Raw genomic sequence first — 24,210 nt, forward strand, 5'->3', positions numbered from 1 at the left:
CAAAAAGAATTATCACAATATTACTCGTATCACAATGTTACCAACCTTTACGCTATCGTTCGTATTAAGGTAGATAAAAAGTTCTTACACCAGGTTGTATGTAGTTTAATAATTATATCTGGCCGCAACCAATCAGAATATATCTCGTTGTCCACACCTGTGAAGTAACAGTCAGCACGTCTGGCCGCGAAACCAGGTGGCCCGGGTTCGAAACCCGGTCGGAGCAAGTTACCTGGTTGAGGTTTTCTCCGGGATTTTTCCTCAACCCAATACGAGCAAATGCTGGGTAACTTTCGGTGCTGGACTCCGGACTCATTTCACCGGCATTATCACCTTCATTTCATTCAGACGCTAAATAACCTAGATGTTGATACAGCGTCGTAAAATAATCCAATAAAATATATCTCGTTTGTATTTGGAATCTAACTACTAATAATATACGCAAAAGTTCTAACCTCAGTACTTTTCTCGAATACTTCTCTCCTTGCTGCAAAACACTTTTTAAATATTTTGAATGCAAATAAATTCATATACTTGAAAAGTTCTGCTCTTTCCAATGCAGATCGTAAATTCATTTTCAAGTTATTCTTCACAATAATTTTAGGAAGCTTAGGAACAGAACTATCGATAATTTTTTTCACTACACCCAATAAATGCACAATTTTTGGAGACTAATATGCAATTTAAAATGTTCGTCTCGTTTTAAAATATTCACGGGAATGAAATTGTATTTATAGTTAATATTTACTATCTTGGAAATATTCTTCTTCAAGACACATCCCTACACATGCCGTGGAACTGAAGCCAGATGGTCTATAGCGAGTCCTTGGCATCAACCCCTTTGATTTGATTACCGCCCTTTGATTTGATTACTTGGTTGGGTTTTTCCGAGGTTTTCCCCAACCAAAAGGCAAATGCCGGGTAATATTATGGCGAATCCTCGGATCTCATCTCATCTCACTACATCTCGCCAAAATATTGTAAAAAATTGCACAAAATTGTAGAAAATTACTAAATTGTAAAACTATAAAATTTTGCAAAAATTGTAATTGTAATATTGTAAAATTTTGACTTGTTCCACATCTTAAAGCTTCATTGCTCATGTAAGATCTATGGAATAAAATGAATGAATGAATGAATGGATGAATGGAATGAATGGAATGAATGAATGAATGAATGAATGAATGAATGGAATGAATGAATGAATGGAATGAATGAATTGAATGGAATGAATGAATTGAATGAATGAATGAATGAATGAATGAATGAATGAATGAATGAAAGTGTTGAACATTGCACTGCAATGGGATTGGAACCTGTAAAAATAGTTTAATTATATTTTAAATAAGTAACTAAATTACTTAGTGCCTTACCATGATAGCCTATCAAAATTAAATCATGATCTTAAGTTAATCAGCAGCTGGGCTAGAAAATGCGGGCTAAATCTTAATCCGGGAAAAACGCAAGTAATTCTACTAGGACATCAAAGATTACTATCTTCCATCAGCATTAATACACTTTTGCCAGTGACTTTAAATAATACTGTAATACCATTCAGTACTACGGTTAAAAACTTACGTTTCCATTTCGACTCGAATCTCAGCTGGAATGCACAGGTAAAAATATATGTCTGTAAGAAAACTTTCTCAATCTTGCATTCACTGAAAAGACTGAAAAATTTCTTTCCTTCTAAACTGAAACAGATCTTGATACAGACCCTGGTGATGCCTTACTTTGACTATTGCGACGTTTTGTATAGTGATCTTAGTGTTGAATTGTCATTGAGGCTTCAGCGTGTTCATAATGCTTGTGTTCGTTTCATTTTTAACAGCCGTCGCTATGATCATGTCTCCGAGTATTTCTTTCAATTATCTTGGCTTCGTTTACGGGAGAGACGTTCAGTTCATTCACTCTGTTTGCTGTATCATATTTTAAATAATTCCACACCTATTTACCTAGTTCCTCGCTTCGCATCCCACCACAACCGTGATACACGTTCACAGCATAACCATGTTCTATCAATTCCATTCCATCAAACATCTCTCTACTCTGCTTCCTTCACAATACATAGGCTACAGCTCGTTCCTGGAATTCCTTGTCACAGAAATCAGGAGCAGTCGGAGTCTAAAATCTTTTAAGTACACTCTACTTAGAAATGTTTTTAATGAACAGAACTAGACTCTTGCGGAAGTTTCTAAATAGTCTTAAATGATCAAGTTGTTATTTTTTTCTCCTGTCTCTTTTTTATCTCTTTTCTTTTTTTTTTATTATCCTGATATATTTCTTAATCATTTTGGTTTGTATGCCATTTAGTACGACTTTGCTAATCAAAATTTTATGTCTTGTAACCCACATGTATTCTCCTATTAGTATATTAACTGTATAATATATCTCAAGTGAATTAATCGTCGAATTTATCTCGAGCATTTTAGGTCTTATAAATTGTGTGTTTGTGCGTGTGTGTGTGTGAGTGTGTATATTCCCCTTATGTTATGTAACTGATTTTGATTATGTGTAATTTTCTACTTCATTTTATATATTACATAACCGATCTATTTTTAATTTTATATTATGTAACTGATCTTGACTATTGTAATTTTCTACTATATTTTATGTAATTTCTAAGGTATTTTCTTTTGTGTTGTTTTGTAATCAAATTTTGTATTTCATGTATATTATTGAAACCTGGTTGAGTGGAAGAGAAGGCCTCATGGCCTTAACTCTGCCAGGCAAAATAAACCTACTACTACTACTACTACTACTACTACTACTACTACTACTACTACTACTACTACTACTACTACCACCACCATTCCAGCCATTCAGATAACATCTCTTTCACATAAGTGAATGATCCAATTTAGTGAGAATTTTGTCACGTAGCTTTATGTCACAAGTGACGGCATCTTTTCTTCATTTACAGTATAAGTCATGTTCACTGAAGAGCTAAATGGGCTTTACTATTCAATTTTGATACTTTAATTGAAACAGACACTTCATACCTTTCAGTACATTTAGAAAGTTCTTCCCTGATTCCTCACTACTAGGATTTTATGTATTTTTATGCGATTTCTTTTGTTCGTTTTCTATTTTTTTTTATTTTAACAGTTCAACCTGTTTTTCAGCTGTTGACGTCACGAGGTAAAATTGCTAAGTCGTCTGCAAATACTAAGCAGTCTATCTTTAATTTTCTTCTGCCTAATGTGATTGGTTGATTAATTTTGAGGATTGTTTTTTGTTCACGCCACTCTTGTGTTACTTTTTCAAGTAGATTGTTGAAAAATAATGAAGAGAGTCCATCTCCTTGTCTTACTCCTGTTTTTACTTCGAAAGGTTCAGAAATTTCCCCCATACACTTAACTTTAGACTTTGTATTTGTTGGTGTCTCTTTTATGATTGCAAGGGTTTTGCGGTCTAATTAAACACCATTATTATTATTATTATTATTATTATTATTATTATTATTATTATTATTATTATTATTATTATCATTATTATTATTATTATTGAGATTTATTTATTTTAACTTATAACTCGTGTTTGAGCCCACCCAATGTTTTCCAAAAGTTGGCGCCACTGATGAATGGCTTCTCTTACGGAATATGAATGTGTATTCTTGTAACGGCTTCAGTCCAATCAGACTTTTCAGTCATAAATATTGTTTCATACCTGTTACTTATCATATGCCAATACGTCACAAGTGCGATGCAACGCTGTGTACTTGCTTACCTTCGGAAGACCTCAACATTTCCACATTAGTTTTGTGGTTATTAGTGACAAGGCGAAGAAAAGTGACCACTCCCCGACAATGATAATGTATTTTGTTAAGATATGCAATTGCAGGCCTGAACGTTTCTTCGTAAAAATAGGATACAAGCAGTGGCGGCTGACTGACTGAGGCAAGTGAGGCCGGGCCCCAGTCACTTGGCTTAACAAAAATCAAATTTTGTGTTTTTATATAATGTATTAGTTATTTGAATGAAGCATCGCTGTAGAAGCATTTAAAAACTTTATGATGTATATAGACCTGTTTTGCAGTAAAATTTACTCCTGAAGCCAGAATCGCTCGTGCCGGGTTTGGCTTGTGATGTATATAGACCTGTTTTGCAGTAAAATTTGTTCCTGAGGCCAGAATCGTTCGTGGCGGGTCTGTCTTCTGAATTTCCTGTATTTTCGCGGGGTTTGAGCTTGCGCTTAAAACGTTGTCGAGACACAATTCGGCTGGCCTGGTCAGGTTTCACTCCTCCCATCCAAGGGTAGAGTGGGGTGGGAATAGCAGTGGTGACTTGTCTTCCTAAATAGGTCATAAATAACACAAATTCCAGCTCTTTGGCAGGCAGAGACGCACACTATTCCCTCCCCTTATGTCTCAGTTTATGACTTAAGCGAGAGTGTTGTACTATTGTAATTCGTAGTACAGTAGTGAATCTGGGCCAATGTTGTTATATATTTCGGGAAAATATAAACAGAAACAAATGCGAGAAATAATACTGGTGTGGTTAATTCATTGTTAGAGTGTCCTTTTTCGAGAAGAAATAATATTGAAAGAAAGGAAGTTTTAAATAAAGAGAGAGACTACCGAGATACCTACGACATCGCTGACAATTTTTCTGACAGATAATCTTAAAACGCGAGTTTCTATTGCATCCTGGTATGGGCAACATAAATGGTTAAGTGGTAATGTGGTGTGAAATAAACTTCTCTGTTGGCCTTGTTCGTTGCTGTCAAGGGAAAAAAATAAAAAGAACAGAAAGGAGGGGATTTTCAACACATAATGTGGGTTGCATCATCACACTGAAACAATCACTGACACTCACAGCATAAGAGCTTATTTGGTGAGTGACATTATTTTTCATCAATAGTAGGCTAATAATAATAAGGTAATTTGATAGAAGACGGGCACTTGGTTCAATATAGTAAGTATTACCAACTTTTTTATTTCAGAGTTAAATGTTAGTGATCTTTTAGTGACTTTTACATATTAGTTCTAGGGTTTTTATACTAGGTGTCGCCGTGATTTTCTTTTAATTTGATTGGTTATAGTTGTCATTTGTTCTAGAATTTTCATTTATTTTGAATGGATAATGACGTTGTCAGTTCTTGGTTGTTTGACGTGAGTGATGTTACATTGTAGATTTGTCTGCATTTGTCGAATGCGCAACATCATGCTTACAAAAAGTCACTTTTCAGTGTCAATAATTTATTTTGTGTGCACAAGGTTGGAATATTGAAGTAAGAGGGAAAGGAAGGAATCCGTGTTCTGAAATCATTTATTAAATTTTGTGACGATTTTGTTTAGTTCTTTCGCTGGTGAATGAGGATTGTGTTGAGTGTTGAGGAGAAAACTTTTTTTCTGTGGTTTAAAGGAATTATTTACTGAATTTTCTGTACATGTTAAGGTGTAATAAGTGTTCGAAGAGAATTTTATTCAGTGTAAAGACGTGGTTTATGCAAAGTTGACTGTACGACATTTAGTTCTGTGTTGCCTGCATGGTTTAAGGTTAGATTGCCTTGAAGCCTGTGTCATTTATACTGGAAGTGAAGTGGTTGTCGATGAAGAAGTCAATGAGAATTGAATTTTATTTGATAAGGTGATAAATTATTTTGTTTTGTTTTGTGTTTTAGTGACTTTTGGGGGTAAAGTGCGGACAAAAACTGCCAGAAAAGTACTACCAACTATGAAGTTCGAATGCCACGAAACTCCAAAAGAATCGAAGGAAAAAAATTAAATATATTTTCATTTTTTTGGAGGGCTTGTTCTTCTTTAAAAATATGAATATATATTTGATTTTTCATCTTTGATTTTGCGATGTTTGGTGACATTTGGACTTCATAGTTGGCAGAACCTTTTTGGTAGTTTTCGTCAGCCATGTTGGATTTTGCCCGTCTTCTATCAAATTACCAATAATAATACAGTAATAATTATATTAATAATATAATAACAATAATAATTAATATCATAAACAAACATTTCCTATCGGAGGCACTTAAACTAGTTGCATCTGGCCTCACCGAGGATTTCGATCACCGGCAGCTACTGGATACAAGTAGTCTATATTTTGTGGCGAAATCATGTGAGTGACCTATTATTATAAAGTACACTTAGCGGCAAAAAGAATGGGCCGACTCTTGGTCGATAGAAATGCTAAGTTCCATCGCGCGGTTCACTCGTGTAAACGCACTACACCTCAAGGTATAGCTGTGGTGTCTCTTCATTGAAAGTCATCCGTCTATAATGTAATAAACCGTACGGGCAGTGTGTGGCCCAGTGGTACGAAGTTTGACATCCGTACCAGAGGTTGTGAGTTCGCCTCCCGGTACGGTAAAATGGTTATTTTTTTTATTTTAACTTTTACTTAATTTATTAGTTTAAATATGAAATGGCATTTATTAACAAACTTAGTTATGCTTGTCGTGTAAAAACATTATTTCCCATCATCTGTGGGCTATTAATAGGTGAGATCTGACCTGTATAAACAAAAAATACTTGTTTCATATCCTAAAAAACCGGAAGCATATCAAACACAAATAAATAATTAAATTAACAAAAACAAACAATTTTTTAATATATTATCAAAACAAGGCCTGTGGTAGGGACTAGTATCTCGTCCACAAACCATCTGCGTCAACAACTGCCCTCATTCTGCGCGGCATGGAGTCCACAAGATTATGGAACAGGTCTAAATTCTTGGCCATCTCCTCTAGAACACTGTCCCACAATTCCTCAGGTGTCCGAACGGGTGGTGGTTCTGCCCAATTAGAGCGTAGGGTCCTTTTGACTGCAGCCCACAAATTTTGAATCGGATTCATATCTGGTGAATTTGGAGGCCAGTCGACTGCGTCGACATTACGCCTCCTCATAAACCATCTTTGAATCCGGTTGGCGGTGTATATCGGATGGTTATCGTGCTGGAAGAAAAGTGTTCCTTTTGGATATCGTTTTCGGGCGGAAGGGATCATTACATTTGCCAAAATGTGTTCGTAGACTTCTGCCGTAAACCGCCCGTGGATGCGTTCCAGAAGTCCTGCCCCATCGTATGACATCCACCCCCAACACTCGACCCTCACGCAACCCGACTTGTTAATAATTCGTCTCACGAAGCTTTCATCGTATCGGTGGCCATTCATACAATAAAGTAGGGCAGTACTATCGTTGCTATTGGAGACAATTACCTCGTCGGAGAAAATGACATTTCTCCAATCGAAGTCCTGTCGGAGAATAGCATACGCAGAATAACCTATGCGAACCAGGGCAATGAGTTATTGTTTCTGTGTCATCTTCAAGCGTAATGACGAGACAGAACGTTGTATTAACAGATATCAGTATTCCTTGAAAGAGAGAGGGAGGTTTATTATTTGAGTTTGGGCATATTCTAAGAGATATCGCCACATAATTATAGCTTTGCGAGACACATATGATGGCAAATTTGTAATTAAAAAAAGAAGATTAGGGGAGATTCGAACCTTGAGCTATACTATCAATTTGTTCAATAGACCAAAGCCGTAACGACTTACGCTACTGTGACTGTTAATATCAGTTCGGCATAATACGTGGTTTTCCTGTTCATATTCGCTCCGGTTGATTTTGTATTTATCAATTTTATTATTATTATTTCACACTTCAAGGACCTTGATGTATCTAGAATCAACACGTCATTCGATTTTATTATATATTTTAGACTCTTAAACAAATTGCAGCACATTTAAATGGTTTAATTATGTGTTACCTGGTGAACTACGGCTTTGACGAGACGAGCATGCGCAATGTTATGTCTCTGGAACTTAGAAATTGTCGGGCGGCCCATTCTTTTTGCCGCTAAGTGTACCAGTAAGACCGACCACTGATCAATTAAAGGGACCTGTTATTTCCAAATATTGTAATATGAAGTCAAAATCAACAAGATTAAGACAAATCAGAAAACCTTATGCTCTGAAGCTATTCGGCCGCGGTGTTGAAGTTGGTACTCCAATTGTCGGAGTCTTTAAACTAATATTTTCAAGCCACTCTTTTCTAAATTTCTGAATGAAGACACTTTGTTTTCCCATGATTAAGGATGCCGTAATAACAATACAGGCACACCACAGTGATACAGTGTTGCCAGGTATTTTTTCAGACGGAAATCCCTAGATGTTTAACAAATCCCCATAATCAGCAAAGATCCCTTTGTTGGTCAAATCAGAACTCAACGATGCCATTTGGTATCCATGTATTAATTAGGTCTCTATAAAATGATGGTAGATTAAAAAAACGTTTATGCTTACAGATACAATTTAAATTGAGTTTACTCATCATCTGCCATCTCTTCTTCACTCAAGTCTAATAATTCGTATATTTCTTTTGTCCCTTTTGCACATACTTTCATTAAATAATTTAAACATTTCTTGTTTTACAGGATAATCACATCACGTATTTTTCATGTTGCGCATGTCCAGTTTTATACGCACATTTGATGAAACAGTTTCAACTTTAAATAAAAAAAAAATAATTTCTTTTCATTAAAATCAATAACCCACAATAGCGAAGTGCTTTACACACAGATATTATACGGCATGCGGCAAAACAAATGACACTGAAATTATTGTTCATGTCTCAGCGAATAGGGATTATATAGAATGGACACTGAACGAATTTTCCTGTTTTGTTTCTCTGTGCGCCGGCGTTTAGTTCCACTTTCAAACGCTAGAGGTTAGTGTAATCGAGCACACGCTAAAATGGTAATTGAGTGCAAGAGTTTAAACACAGGATCCAAACATCGCCTACCTTACTGCATAATCCAGTAACGCTTTGCTTCAAATAAATTCAAGTTAACAGCTTCTCCTTATTTCTCAGTGACAAACTAGTTGTAATAATATTTTTGAATGTTTTATATATAATAAATTGTACTACAAAATAATATAATACATTATAAAATTATGTATCAAATTCGTTTAATAGTTGTATACAACCTATAATATAGGTATATGGTTTTACTTCTCATAGGAGTTTTATTTTTCCATTTTCAGCACTATCAAATCATTACTTACAACTTACAAATGGCTTTTAAGGAATCCGAAGGTTCATTGCCGCCCTCACATAAGCCCGTCATCGGTCTCTATCCTGTGCAAGATTAATCCACTCTCTATCATCCTATCCAGTCTCCCTCAAATCCATTTTAATATTATCCTCCCACCTACGTCTCGGCCACCCCAAAGGTCTTTTTCCCTCCGGCCTCCCAACTAACACTCTATATGCATTTCTGGATTCGCCCATACGTGCTACATGCCCTGCCCATCTCAAACGTCTGGATTTAATGTTCCTAATTATGTCAGGTGAAGAATACAATGCGTGAAGTTCTCCGTTGTGTAACTTTCTCCATTCTCCTGTAACTTCATCCCTCTTAGCCCCAAATATTTTCCTAAGAACTTTATTCTCAAACACCCTTAATCTCTGTTCCTCTCTCAAAGTGAGAGTCCAAGTTTCACAATCATACAGAATAACCGGTAATATAACTGTTTTATAAATTCTAACTTTCAGATTTTTCGACAGCAGACTGGATGATAAGAGCTTCTCAACCGAATAATAACAGGCATTTCCCATATTTATTCTGCGTTTAATTTCCTCCCGAGTGTCATTTGTATTTGTTATTGTTGTTCCAAGATATTTGAATTTTTCTACCTCTTCGAAGGATAAATCTCCAATTTTTAGGTTTCCATTTCGTACAATATTCTGGTCACGAGACATAATCATATACTTTGTCTTTTCGGGATTTACTTCCAAACCTATCGCTTTACTTGCTTCAAGTAAAATTCCCGTATTTTCCCTAATCGTTTGTGAATTATCTCCTAACATATTCACGTCACTATCAAATCATTACGTATTTTAATTGTTGTTGGGGTCAACGTCTCAACTCTCATTATAAAGGAACTCTAGAGTCAAGATATTACAGTTAATGACGGATTTATTATTTCATCTGTCCAATTTATTTTATGTGAGTACATAATGTACCTAGATGTATTAATTGTGTGTGTTATATTTTCGCTGTGTCGACTGCTAGGGTCTAGCTGGTGTGATGTCAGTGCCAACTCCAGGGAGAAGGCAGAATCTCACGCTTAAACTGGTTACAAGGTCATTGAAATCAGTCCTGCTACATCAAAGATACTGACGCGAAGTGTCCATACTGTATAATTATCTATAGGCTGATGTGCTGTCCACGTTTCCCTAGCAACGAACTATTTATTTATAGTATATAATTTTTTTACCAATGCCACCAGGTTGTCTTTTTCGACATTTCTGGTCTTTTCTCCTGGCATTGGTTTAGTTGTAACCCTCTTCTGAGGTTGGGGTGCCTGGGAGGCGGAATTGCATTACCCCGATGATGTGATGTTTATGGTTATGATTATGTGGTGCCAGGAGAGGTCTTAAATCTAAACTTAACCTAAATATCAGATCATGGAAGAACACAATAATAATCCCCATAGCACAGTGCGTTCGTAGCTCGGCTGGACCGTTCCTTGGACTGGGTGAAGATTGGGGCGCCTGCCGCCAGAGTTACACGTAAACGACCGGCAGTCATGGGTACGGAACACTAACTACTCTACTAACATTAGGCTTACCTGCATCACAACAGACGTTGAAAGTGATGACCTTCAACTCGAACACATTCCCTATATCTCCGAAAACAATTCTGGTTCACTCGCAAAAGTTTATATTGAATGATTGCCTGTATATCACTCGTGATGTTGTCCTTCAATAACTTGTAACGTGTGCGGACTTGACGCGTACACTTTATTCTTTAACGTTCCCCATAAATAAAAATCGCATGGAGATAGGTCAGGGGAACGGGGTGGCCACAATCCTCGACTAATCATTCCGTCACCAAACACACTTCGCAACTCATGCATAGAATTCGCAGCGGTTTGCGCTGTAGCTGAATCCTGCCACTCAATCGTTCATTTCTTGTTAGTTGCGGGAAAAAATTATTCAAAATTGGAGTTACACAAACGTGTGAATCAACTGCTGTGTCGAAAAATATGGGACCGATAATTCTACTCGCACTCACTGCACACCAAACTCCAACCTTTGCAGCGTGGTGAGGAACTTCATGAATAATATAGGGATTTTCGGTAGCCCAGTATCTATTGTTCTGAGTAGAATCGTGACCGTGAAGATGAAACCACGCTTCATCAGTGAAGAACGTTAAAAGTGGGTCCACGTCGCCATTATGAACGGACTGCACAAACCAATTGCAATAATTAACCCTACCTACAGGATCTTGTGGTTGTAAAGCATGAACTACAGTTACCTGTAGGCTACGGCTTTAGTTTCAGAAGTTTTGTTGCCACAAAAGCTGACGTCTTGGAAATGTTAAACGTCGCAGTGATTTGCGGGGTGAGTGCTCTAACCGGCCCTACTTCATCGAGCTTCTCTTCTGTCAGTACACGGCGTTGTTGAAAACGTTTGTTGTTCATAAAAGATCCTGTACGTCTGACTTCATATACAAGGTCATGAATAGTTGACCTGCTAGGAATTCAAACACCTGCAAACATATTGCGACAGCAACGTGAGATTCGAACTCACGACCAGCGTCCCGCAAGAGAGAAGATCGCGCGGGCTCCACGGAGCACTGAGGGACAGCGCGCGGCGGAGAGAACAGAGGGGAAAAGGGCCTACGCGGCGAGGGAGTGTGCGCGCGCAACTGCTGCGTGCGGAGTGAAGGGGGGACGGACCCTCCCGACTCTTCGAGAAGTCCGTCGAAGTGGAAAAATCGGGAATTCGAACTTTCCAGGCTACGTCGCTGTGGTTATAAAAGAAGAATCGCGAGGGAACTCGGACAGTGTGAGTGTGATTCATGATTAGTTCAGTCAGTAAGCCAGAGCAAGCAAGCCAGTACCAGAGTTCGACTCGAGTGTGCGTGCGCAACTGTGTCAGCATCCGAAGGCCTGAGTTCGAGTGCAGTGGACCGCAGTTGGAGGGACCTGAATTCGAGTACAGTGGACTGTCTCTGAAGGTCTGTGGTTCGAGATACGGTGAACTCGAGTGACTGAGCTAGAAGAACTGAGAACTGACAGTTCTGATTTGTAAATAGTGCTTTGTAAATATTAGTTAAGATTAACAGTTTTTTGTTGTTCGTAATAGTCCAAGTAAATTGTCATTGTCGTCAGTGGAGTGCTATAACGAATACTGTGTTGGAAGAATAAAATCCTATTGTTGAGTTGAAAAAAATTACAATATGTTCAAATTCTCTTCGACACCTTCTTGCAGAAGAGTATTTCACATACGCATCATAGAGAAAAATACGTTGTTCTAAAGTGTACTCAACCATTATTAATAGATACTTTACCACCACGAGACAATACAATTTTACTCACAACACGCGCACAGATGTCTTTCTCTCGCGACAGATCCAACTCGACTGACTGGCGCGTCTGCAATTATGGTTCTCACAACAGAGTAGAAGGTGTTATCGTCGAGCATTATTTCCGGCCATACGGAGTGGGGCGTTAGAATGGTCCAGCTTACTCCTCGTTGAAGAGCAGCACCAACAGCGATTTAACAATGTGGCACCAAATAACACAACGTTAGCTGTCGTCGACAAGTTCCGTCGCACGGGATCAGTGTTATGTCGCCATGCATGGTATAATGAATTATCTTGATTTTTAGAGTATGTTTGTAATTTCAGTATTCCATATGACCGGAATAATGCTCAACTCTGCTATGAGAACCATAACTGCAGCTCTAATACAAATACTGAATATACAGTATATCAAACTATCATATATTTATTTTATTGGGTTATTTTACGAAGCTGTATCAACATCTAGGTTATTTAGCGTCTGAATGATATGAAGGTGATAATGCCGGTGAAATGAGTCCTGGGTCCAGCACCGAAAGTTACCCAGCATTTGCTCGTATTGGATTGAGGGAAAACCCCGGAAAAAACCTCAACCAGGTAACTTGCCCCGACCGGGATTCGAACCCGGGCTACCTGGTTTCGCCGCCAGACACGCTAAAATAAATAAATGGTTGGTTGCTGGAGAAACATGGACAGTGTTGTTTGTTTTTCCGCATAATGTATATAGTTCAAAGAAATATATTTTCTTCGGAGATATTAATATATGAAGACTTATTAATATCCTTGGCTGTGATTTCACGTCAGTTATGCAATTGACACAACACGACGGGCTACCTGTTCTTACCAGGCAAAGATGGTTGTTTTTAAACAATTAACGATCAGTAGTCCAACCATCTTTTCGTTATGCGCGGGTGATGTCCAAAGAAAAAAGAATTGGTTTCCACGTATTCAACTGCCCTTCATATTTTATAGTACGGATTATTTTAAGAAAGAAGTATGCTTACAGTCCTATTGCACCTTTAACGTAGTTTAATATCTATTTAAGAACATTTAAAACTAATTTTCATAAATAGAAGAATACAAAAAATAACATTAATTATTTTTACTAATGGCGGGTACTTGAGTGTTCGTCATTCAGTTATGTAGACCAATTAACCGACAGAGTCGCTGTCCAGAGTTCGCCGTAGAGGATGGTCTACGCTAAACCCGCGATAAGATGATGATGATGATGATGATTTGTTGTGATGCCCACAGGAGACCGGAGCTCCCGGAGAAAACCCCTGTGTTACCTAGACCACGGACTTGCTCGCTATAATTTATTAATGTAAGAGTAGCTATTATCGGACCTATTTTTGAGAAGAGGGACAAGACTATCTGTAGTAACTTTCGAGGAATATTTCTTTTGTTGACGTCGTACAAAATTTTGTCGAATATTCTTTTGAGAAGATTAACTCCATATGTAGATGAAATTATTGGGGATCATCAGTGTAGTTTTAGGCGTAATAGATCAACTATTGACCAGATATTTTCTGTTCGACAGATATTGGAGAAAAAATGGGAGTATAAGGGTACAGTACATCAGTTATTCATAGATTTCAAAAAGGCGTATGACTTGGTTAAGAGAGAAGTTTTATATAATATTCTTATTGAATTTGGCATTACCAAGAAACTAGTTCGATTAATTAAAATGTATCTTAGTGAAACTTACAGCAGAGTCCATATAGGCCAGTTTCTATCTCATGCTTTTCCAATTCACTGCGGGCTAAAGCAGGGAGATGCACTATCACCTTTACTTTTTAATTTCGCTCTAGAATATGCCATTAGGAAAGTTCAGGATAACACAGAGGGTTTGGAATTGAACGGGTTACATCAACTTCTTGTCTATGCGGATGACGTGAATATGTTAGGAGAAAATCCACAAACGATTAGGGAATACGCGGAAATTCTAGTTGAAGCAAGTAAAGCGATCGGTTTGGAAGTAAATCCCGAAAAGACTAAGTATATGATTATGTCTCGTGACCAGAATATTGTACGAAATGGAAATATAAAAATTGGAGATTTATCCTTCGAAGAGGTGGAAAAATTGAAATATCTTGGAGCAACAGTAACAAATATAAATGACACTTGGGAGGAAATTAAATGCAGAATAAATATGGGAAATGCGTGTTATTATTCGGTTGAGAAGCTTTTGTCATCTAGTCTGCTGTCAAAAAGTCTGAAAGTTAGAATTTATAAAACAGTTATATTACCGGTTGTTCTTTATGGCTGTAAAACTTGGACTCTCACTTTGAGAGAGGAACAGAGATTAAAGGTGTTTGAGAATAAGGTTCTTAGGAAAATATTTGGGGCTAAGAGGGATGAAGTTACAGGAGAATGGAGAAAGTTACACAACGCAGAGCTGCACGCATTGTATACTTCCCCTGACATAATTAGGAACATAAAATCCAGACGTTTGAGATGGGCAGGGCATGTAGCACGTATGGGCGAATCCAGAAATGCATATAGAGTGTTAGTTAGGAGGCCAGAGGGAAAAAGACCTTTGGGGAGGCCGAGACGTAGATGGGAGGATAATATTAAAATGGATTTGAGGAAGGTGGGATATGATGGTAGAGACTGGATTAATCTTGCTTAGGATAGGGACCAATGGCGGGCTTATGTGAGGGCGGCAATGAACCTCCGGGTTCCTTAAAAGCCAGTAAGTAAGTAAGTAAAAGTAGCTATTTTATATGATTTAAACCGTACAATTCTAAATGAAGTCAAACAGCTTACTTTTTAAAAGAAACGGGGAATATCCTTTTGTGCAAACAGGAAATGAGAGTTTATGTTATTTGAATAGGCGGTAAATGGTTTAACTTATATAAGTGTATGTCTTTTGAGTGACGGTTGAGGGACATAAACTGTAAAGGCAGTAAGCTTATCATACAAACATGATGTAAATGTGTTGCTGGTAGCGCCTAAAATACATAATGGCAAAGTATGTGTCTTCTTTGTGGTTTTTTTTTTCCTTTGTATTGTTTCTCACGTAATGCAGACCTATGGTAATATCTTTTAAACATATTTATATTTCACCTACGTACTTTTGCTAACAATCGTATCTGTCAGCTTGCATCCTATCCTGACCCATCGCTGTTTATAATAATTCACTCGTGTAAAAAGTCTTGTTAAACAAGTTTTAGAAAGAAGAGTCACGTAGTGTCAGATGGAATCAGGTTGAGCTTTAAGTCCAATGTGAACGTAAAGATATGGAGAGCAAATACAGTCCTTTCCAGGAGAATTGAAAATGTCATTACAGCTTCGAAACATTATATACTGAATATTCGTTAAACAACATGACGAGATTAGAAATATGTAAATGCATTTATACAAACATGGGTAGATTACAAAATATATATGCATTTATACCAACATGAGGAGATTAGAAAAATGTATAAACATTTATACAAACATGAGGAGATTAGAAAAACGTATATGCATTTATACAAACATGAGTAGATTATAAAAATGTATATGCATATATAGAAACATACACGGATTAGAAAAATGTATATGCATTTTTACAAATATCGGTAGATTAAAAAAATGTATATGCATTTATACAAACATGGGTAGATTAAAAAATGTATATGCATTTATACAAACATTGGTAGATTAGAAAAATATGTATATATATATATTTATACAAACGTGAGGAAATTAGAAAAATGTATATGCATTTATACAAAAACATAAGTAGATTATAAAAATGTATATGCATATATATACAAACATAGGCAGATTATAAAAATGTATATACATTTATACAAACATGGGTGGATTAAAAAAATGTATATGCATTTATACAAACATTGGTAGATTAGAAAAATATGTATATATATATATATATATATATATATATATATATATATTTATACAAACGTGAGGAAATTAGAAAAAATGTATATGCATTTATACAAAAACATAAGTAGATTATAAAAATGTATATGCATATATTTATATATATATATATATATATATACAAACATAGGCAGATTATAAAAATATATATCAATTTATACAAACATGGGTAGATTAAAAAAAAAGGTATAAACATTTATACAAAATGGGTGGATTAAAAAAATGTATATACATTTATACAAACATGGGTGGATTAAAAAAATGTATATGCATTTATACAAACACTGGTAGATTAGAAAAATATGTATGCATTTATACAAACATGGGTAGATTAGAAAAATATGTATATATGTATTTATACAAACATGAGGAGATTGGAAAAATGTATATGCATTTATACAAAATCATGAGGAGATTAGAAAAATGTATATGCGTTTATACAAACATGAGTAGATTATAAAAATGTATATGCATATATAGAAACATACACGGATTAGAAAAATGTATATGCATTTATACAAATATGGGTAGATTAAAAAAAATGTATATGCATTTATACAAACATGGGTAGATTAAAAAAAATGTATATGCATTTATACAAATATGGGTAGATTAAAAAAAAATGTATATGCATTTATACAAACATAGGTAGATTAAAAAAATGTATATGCATTTATACAAACATTGGTAGATTAGAAAAATATGTATATATATTTATACAAACATGAGGAAATTAGAAAAATGTATATGCATTTATACAAAAACATAAGTAGATTAAAAAAATGTATATGCATATATATATATATATATACAAACATAGGCAGATTATAAAAATATATATCAATTTATACAAACATGGGTAGATTAAAAAAAAAGGTATAAACATTTATACAAAATGGGTAGATTAGAAAAAATTTATACATATATACAAACATGAGGAGATTAGAAAAATGTATATACATTTATGCAAACATGGGTAGATTAAAAAAATGTATATACATTTATACAAACATGGGTGGATTAAAAAATGTATATGCATTTATACAAACATGGGTAGATTAAAAAAATGTATATGCATTTATACAAACATGGGTAGATTAAAAAAAAATGTATATGCATTTATACAAACATGGATGGATTAAAAAAATGTATATGCATGTATACAAACATGGGTAGATTAAAAACATTTTTATGCATTTATACAAACATGGATGGATTAAAAAAATGTATATGCATTTATACAAACATGGATGGATTAAAAAAATGTATATGCATTTATACAAACATGGGTAGATTAAAAAAATGTATATGCATTTATACAAACATGGATGGATTAAAAAAATGTATATGCATTTATACAAAAATGGATGGATTAAAAAAATGTATATGCATTTATACAAATATGGGTAGATTAAAAAAAAATGTATATGCATTTATACAAACATAGGTAGGTTAAAAAAATGTATATGCATTTATACAAAAATGGATGGATTATAAAAATGTATATGCATATATAGAAACATACACGGATTAGAAAAATGTATATGCATTTTTACAAATATCGGTAGATTAAAAAAATGTATATGCATTTATACAAACATGGGTAGATTAAAAAATGTATATGCATTTATACAAACATGGGTAGATTAAAAAATGTATATGCATTTATACAAACATTGGTAGATTAGAAAAATATGTATATATATATATTTATACAAACGTGAGGAAATTAGAAAAATGTATATGCATTTATACAAAAACATAAGTAGATTATAAAAATGTATATGCATATATATACAAACATAGGCAGATTATAAAAATATATATCAATTTATACAAACATGGGTAGATTAAAAAAAAAGGAATAAACATTTATACAAAATGGGTAGATTAAAAAAATGTATATACATTTATACAAACATGGGTGGATTAAAAAAATGTATATGCATTTATACAAACATTGGTAGATTAGAAAAATATGTATATATATATATATATATATATATATATATATATTTATACAAACGTGAGGAAATTAGAAAAAATGTATATGCATTTATACAAAAACATAAGTAGATTATAAAAATGTATATGCATATATATATATATATATATATATATACAAACATAGGCAGATTATAAAAATATATATCAATTTATACAAACATGGGTAGATTAAAAAAAAAGGTATAAACATTTATACAAAATGGGTGGATTAAAAAAATGTATATACATTTATACAAACATGGGTGGATTAAAAAAATGTATATGCATTTATACAAACACTGGTAGATTAGAAAAATATGTATGCATTTATACAAACATGGGTAGATTAGAAAAATATGTATATATGTATTTATACAAACATGAGGAGATTGGAAAAATGTATATGCATTTATACAAAATCATGAGGAGATTAGAAAAATGTATATGCGTTTATACAAACATGAGTAGATTATAAAAATGTATATGCATATATAGAAACATACACGGATTAGAAAAATGTATATGCATTTATACAAATATGGGTAGATTAAAAAAAATGTATATGCATTTATACAAATATGGGTAGATTAAAAAAAATGTATATGCATTTATACAAATATGGGTAGATTAAAAAAAAATGTATATGCATTTATACAAACATAGGTAGATTAAAAAAATGTATATGCATTTATACAAACATTGGTAGATTAGAAAAATATGTATATATATTTATACAAACATGAGGAAATTAGAAAAATGTATATGCATTTATACAAAAACATAAGTAGATTAAAAAAATGTATATGCATATATATATATATATATACAAACATAGGCAGATTATAAAAATATATATCAATTTATACAAACATGGGTAGATTAAAAAAAAAGGTATAAACATTTATACAAAATGGGTAGATTAGAAAAAATTTATACATATATACAAACATGAGGAGATTAGAAAAATGTATATACATTTATGCAAACATGGGTAGATTAAAAAAATGTATATACATTTATACAAACATGGGTGGATTAAAAAATGTATATGCATTTATACAAACATGGGTAGATTAAAAAAATGTATATGCATTTATACAAACATGGGTAGATTAAAAAAAAATGTATATGCATTTATACAAACATGGATGGATTAAAAAAATGTATATGCATGTATACAAACATGGGTAGATTAAAAACATTTTTATGCATTTATACAAACATGGATGGATTAAAAAAATGTATATGCATTTATACAAACATGGATGGATTAAAAAAATGTATATGCATTTATACAAACATGGGTAGATTAAAAAAATGTATATGCATTTATACAAACATGGATGGATTAAAAAAATGTATATGCATTTATACAAAAATGGATGGATTAAAAAAATGTATATGCATTTATACAAATATGGGTAGATTAAAAAAAAATGTATATGCATTTATACAAACATAGGTAGGTTAAAAAAATGTATATGCATTTATACAAACATTGGTAGATTAGAAAAATATGTATATATATTTATACAAACATGAGGAAATTAGAAAAATGTATATGCATTTATACAAAAACATAAGTAGATTAAAAAAATGTATATGCATATATATATATACAAACATAGGCAGATTATAAAAATATATATCAATTTATACAAACATGGGTAGATTAAAAAAAAAGGTATAAACATTTATACAAAATGGGTAGATTAGAAAAAATTTATACATATATATACAAACATGAGGAGATTATAAAAATGTATATGCATTTATACAAACATGGGTAGTTTAAAAACATTTTTATGCATTTATACAAACATGGATGGATTAAAAAAATGTATATGCATTTATACAAACATGGATGGATTAAAAAAATGTATATGCATTTATACAAACATGGGTAGATTAAAAAAATGTATATGCATTTATACAAACATGGATGGATTAAAAAAATGTATATGCATTTATACAAAAATGGATGGATTAAAAAAATGTATATGCATTTACACAAACTTAAGTAGATTATAAAATGTATATGCATATACAGAAACATGGGTAGATTAAAAAAAATGTATATGCATTTACACAAACTTAAGTAGATTATAAAATGTATATGCATATACAGAAACACGGGTAGATTAAAAAAATGTATATGCATTTACACAAACTTAAGTAGATTATAAAATGTATATGCATATACAGAAACATGGGTAGATTAAAAAAAATGTATATGCATTTACACAAACTTAAGTAGATTATAAAATGTATATGCATATACAGAAACATGGGTAGATTAAAAAAATGTATATGCATTTACACAAACTTAAGTAGATTATAAAATGTATATGCATATACAGAAACATGGGTAGATTAAAAAAAAATGTATATGCATTTACACAAACTTAAGTAGATTATAAAATGTATATGCATATACAGAAACATGGGTAGATTAAATAAATGCATATGCATTTATACAAACATGAATATAATTAATATATATGCATATAATATATTTATACAAACTGAATTTTAAACATAATTTAATGATATTTTCGTGAACTTACCTGTCACATGGTGGAGGCACGTCGTTGGCGTGGACAAAATTGACCAGTAGAGTACTCACAACGCACCACACGTTCATGTTGAATGGCAATGATTGTAATACAAGGCAGTGTTAGCTCAGGCACACTAAGCTGATGAGCCGCCACTGAAAATAAATAACAGTAAACACACGTGTGTTCGCTACGAGGTCCCGGTTACAACTGACAGACTACAGCGGGCCTTTTCAATGTTAAGGGAAAGTCCGCCACAGATAACAAAAGCAAGGTTACCATAGTGCCTCTCTTCGCCGTGTGATTAACAGAAGGCGAAAACCAAAGACATAAAAACTGCGACAAGTTGTGACGTATGACTATCTACTGCACGACTCAGCCGTAACCTTATTAGCCTACTCGTATAATTCGTCGTGGTGCAAGGAAAACTTTCAACGGAAAGCGCGATGTTCGTTTTTTATATTGCTTGCGCGATTGTACAGAGGGGCAATTAAATAATGACCACATTTAAATGTAAAGCTTCTTGTGTGCTATTTTTTTTTAATTTTGTTTTCAGATCAATATACCAGATCATTAATTGTGAAATTTAGTGGTTAACATGGAAAGATGCAGGCACAATATCGAGTAGCAGTAATGGGATTTTATTTTATTAACAATTCCTCAATCATCGCTGCTCAAAGACGTTTGTACTGTGTAAAAGACGTTAATAAATTTGATATGAGTTTATTCCACTCCATAGTCATACATTTTGTTTTTTCACGTTCCCGGATATGTGGACTCTTTCTAAAATTTCCATTAGCTATTCTAAATCAAATGACAGTGTGGTATAACGCCAAACGACTTTGCAGATCTGCTGGTTTCAACTTTCTGGAGTTTACAAGGACAGAAGTATTTTTGGCACTATTTCTCTACTGACACCAATTTCTTGCGATAAACTTCTTGCTGATTTCATTAATAATAATAATTCTTTATTTATACTGGCAGAGTTAAGGCCATAGGGCCTTCTCTTACACTCTACCAGGTCACAAAGTATACAAGCAGTTAAAATTTAACAAAAAGTTAAAGAACAGAATACTAACATATTACAAATAATAATAATAATAATAATAATAATAATAATAATAATAATAAAATCGACACTAAACAACATGGAAATAATACCATGATAGAAAAAAGAAGAAAGTAAAAAACATTGGAATATAGTGAAAGCAACTCATTTAGTACAAATGGTTAATATGGAAAAACGTAAGTAAGAATATATCAAAATAGAATGTGATAAAATAATGATAAAAAAGATAAGAAATACGAAAATTAAATAAAATTCACGATAAAAAGGCTATGATAATAAATTCATCCGCTGATAAAGAGAACAAAAAGGGAAAAAGAAGGAAAAAGAAATATATCGTCGGTTTCTTGGTAAAAGTGACCAAGTCCAAAATGCAAAATTGTTGGGAAAAGGCATTTAAAGGTTTAATGATCCATCCAAAGATAACTGGTCTTCTTTAAATAGTAGTAATAAGTTATTTTGAAGGTAAATGAGCTATATTATTAGTTTTTAGTACAAAATTATGTCTTACATTTTCATAAAGCTTGGAAGCCTTGGAATGTGACTTGGTCACTTTTACCAAGAAACCGACGATATAGCCTATATTTTTACAAAACTATGGCAGAGAAAAGGGCTTATAACTGAAAGGAATCTAATTCAAAAAGTGCAATTTTAATTTATTTTTGAAACTAGACAATGTCCGACAGTCTCTGACATGTTGTGGTAGAGAGTTCCAGAGATGAGCTGCAGAGACGGTGAAAGATGAAGAGTAGAAGGATGTTCTCTGTTTAGGAATGGAGAGTGTGATATGGGCTCCTTGTGATTGCAGTCCTCACTCTTTCAATGGTTTCTCCATTGCGTAGTCCACACCTGTGGAGTAACGGTCAGCGCGTCTGGCTGTGAAACCAGGTGGCCCGGGTTCGAATCCCGGTCGGGGCAAGTTACCTGGTTGAGGTTTTTCCGGGGTTTTCCCTCAACCCAATACGAGCAAATGCTGGGTAACTTTCTGTGCTGGACCCCGGACTCATTTCACCGGCATTATCACCTTCATATCATTCAGACGCTAAATAACCTAGATGTTGATACAGCGTCGTAAAATAACCAAATAAAATAAAAAAAAATCCATTGCGTACAGATCTTCGCCCACCCGTACGTTTAGCCTCAATCATTTACACCTTCATTGTTTCTTTGGAATTTAACATGTCGCAAAATTGATTTTCGCACGCCCGCCAAACGTAGCACGGAACCTTCTTTGAGCAGCGATGAATAAGTTTATTGTTAGCAAAATGAAGTTCCACTGTTCCTGTTCTCTGTTAACCAATGCGGATTTAGGCCTAGGCAACCTGGGGCACCAGTTTCCAGAGGGCGGCATATTCTCTCTTTCTCTCTTCCTTTTTTCTTTCCTTTTCTTTAATTTTAATTTTATAGTGAAATTTGTTTTAGGGATTTAGGTACAGCTTACAGCAGTAAAAGTTTGGAAATATTCAACATTTTTTTCCTCCATTACTGTATTTTGTACAATAATGAAAATTAGTATGTGTAAAACACTGTCCTTCTGCTATGTGAAAAAATATTTTTACGATTTAAAAAAATTATTTACATTTTTTTTCTCTCGAAATTCAATTCACTGTGCAGTGATGAAGGGTTTCCCACATAACTAAAATCTATCCAACATTCTGTGATGAAATTTCTTCTATGTATTAATGCATGTCATATCTACAATATGATGCAAGACCACTTCTCTATCTTTGATAGATTTTCTGATAAAAAATAAATTCATTTTACAAAATGGTCAAATATCAGTATTTTCTTCTAACACAAAATAAAAAAAAAATATTATTTATTAAGAAATGTAGTTGAAAGAGAATGATATTGTAAACATGAGTTTCAACAATAAAATAAAAGAGAGAGAACATGAAAAAGTCAACATGTTTATGAGTTATGAGGGAAACGCGTCATCACTGCACAGTGAACTGCACATTTTGAATTTTGAAAAAAATATGCTGTATATAAATATGTTTTTATTCGTAAAAATATATATATATATATATATTTTTTTTTTTTTTTTTGCGTGTAGCAGAAGAACAATATTTTACACATGTCAATTTTCATAATTGTACAAGATATAATAATGGAGGAAAACGTGTTGAATATTTCCAAAAATTTTACTAATCCCTTAAAATACTTGTTGGTAAATCTTTTCTGAAGTTTATTCTTGAACACATTGGGGAAGTCGGAAGTCACAGGAAGTAAAAGGAAAGCTTGCAGCTGCATAATTATATTCTAATACCGATATCATGTTACTATACTACGAAACCGCTTGAATTTAACTGCTTGTACAGTGACACTGTTTTGTTTAGCCGCGCAGTTTTCATTTTCCCGTCGCCCGCCGCTAGGA

The 24,210-nt window shown here is 33.6% G+C and overlaps 2 protein-coding genes across 2 annotated transcripts in view; one reads left to right on the forward strand and one right to left on the reverse strand.

Annotated features, from left to right (window-relative positions):
- The window catches only part of LOC138715495 (trehalase-like), a 95,900-nt gene extending 74,867 nt beyond the window's left edge, over window positions 1–21,033 (reverse strand). The window contains exon 1 of the mRNA XM_069848468.1: window positions 20,780–21,033. Coding sequence (XP_069704569.1) covers window positions 20,780–20,856 — 77 coding nt within the window. The 5' untranslated portion in view covers window positions 20,857–21,033. The remainder of the gene's footprint in view (window positions 1–20,779) is intronic.
- LOC138715497 (WAS/WASL-interacting protein family member 3-like) overlaps window positions 1–24,210 on the forward strand; it is a 211,352-nt gene that overhangs the window by 104,889 nt on the left and 82,253 nt on the right. The gene's annotated exons all lie outside the window — the stretch shown is intronic.

The sequence above is a fragment of the Periplaneta americana genome, chromosome 15 (assembly GCF_040183065.1).
Source record: "Periplaneta americana isolate PAMFEO1 chromosome 15, P.americana_PAMFEO1_priV1, whole genome shotgun sequence".
NCBI classification, from domain to species: domain Eukaryota; kingdom Metazoa; phylum Arthropoda; class Insecta; order Blattodea; family Blattidae; genus Periplaneta; species Periplaneta americana.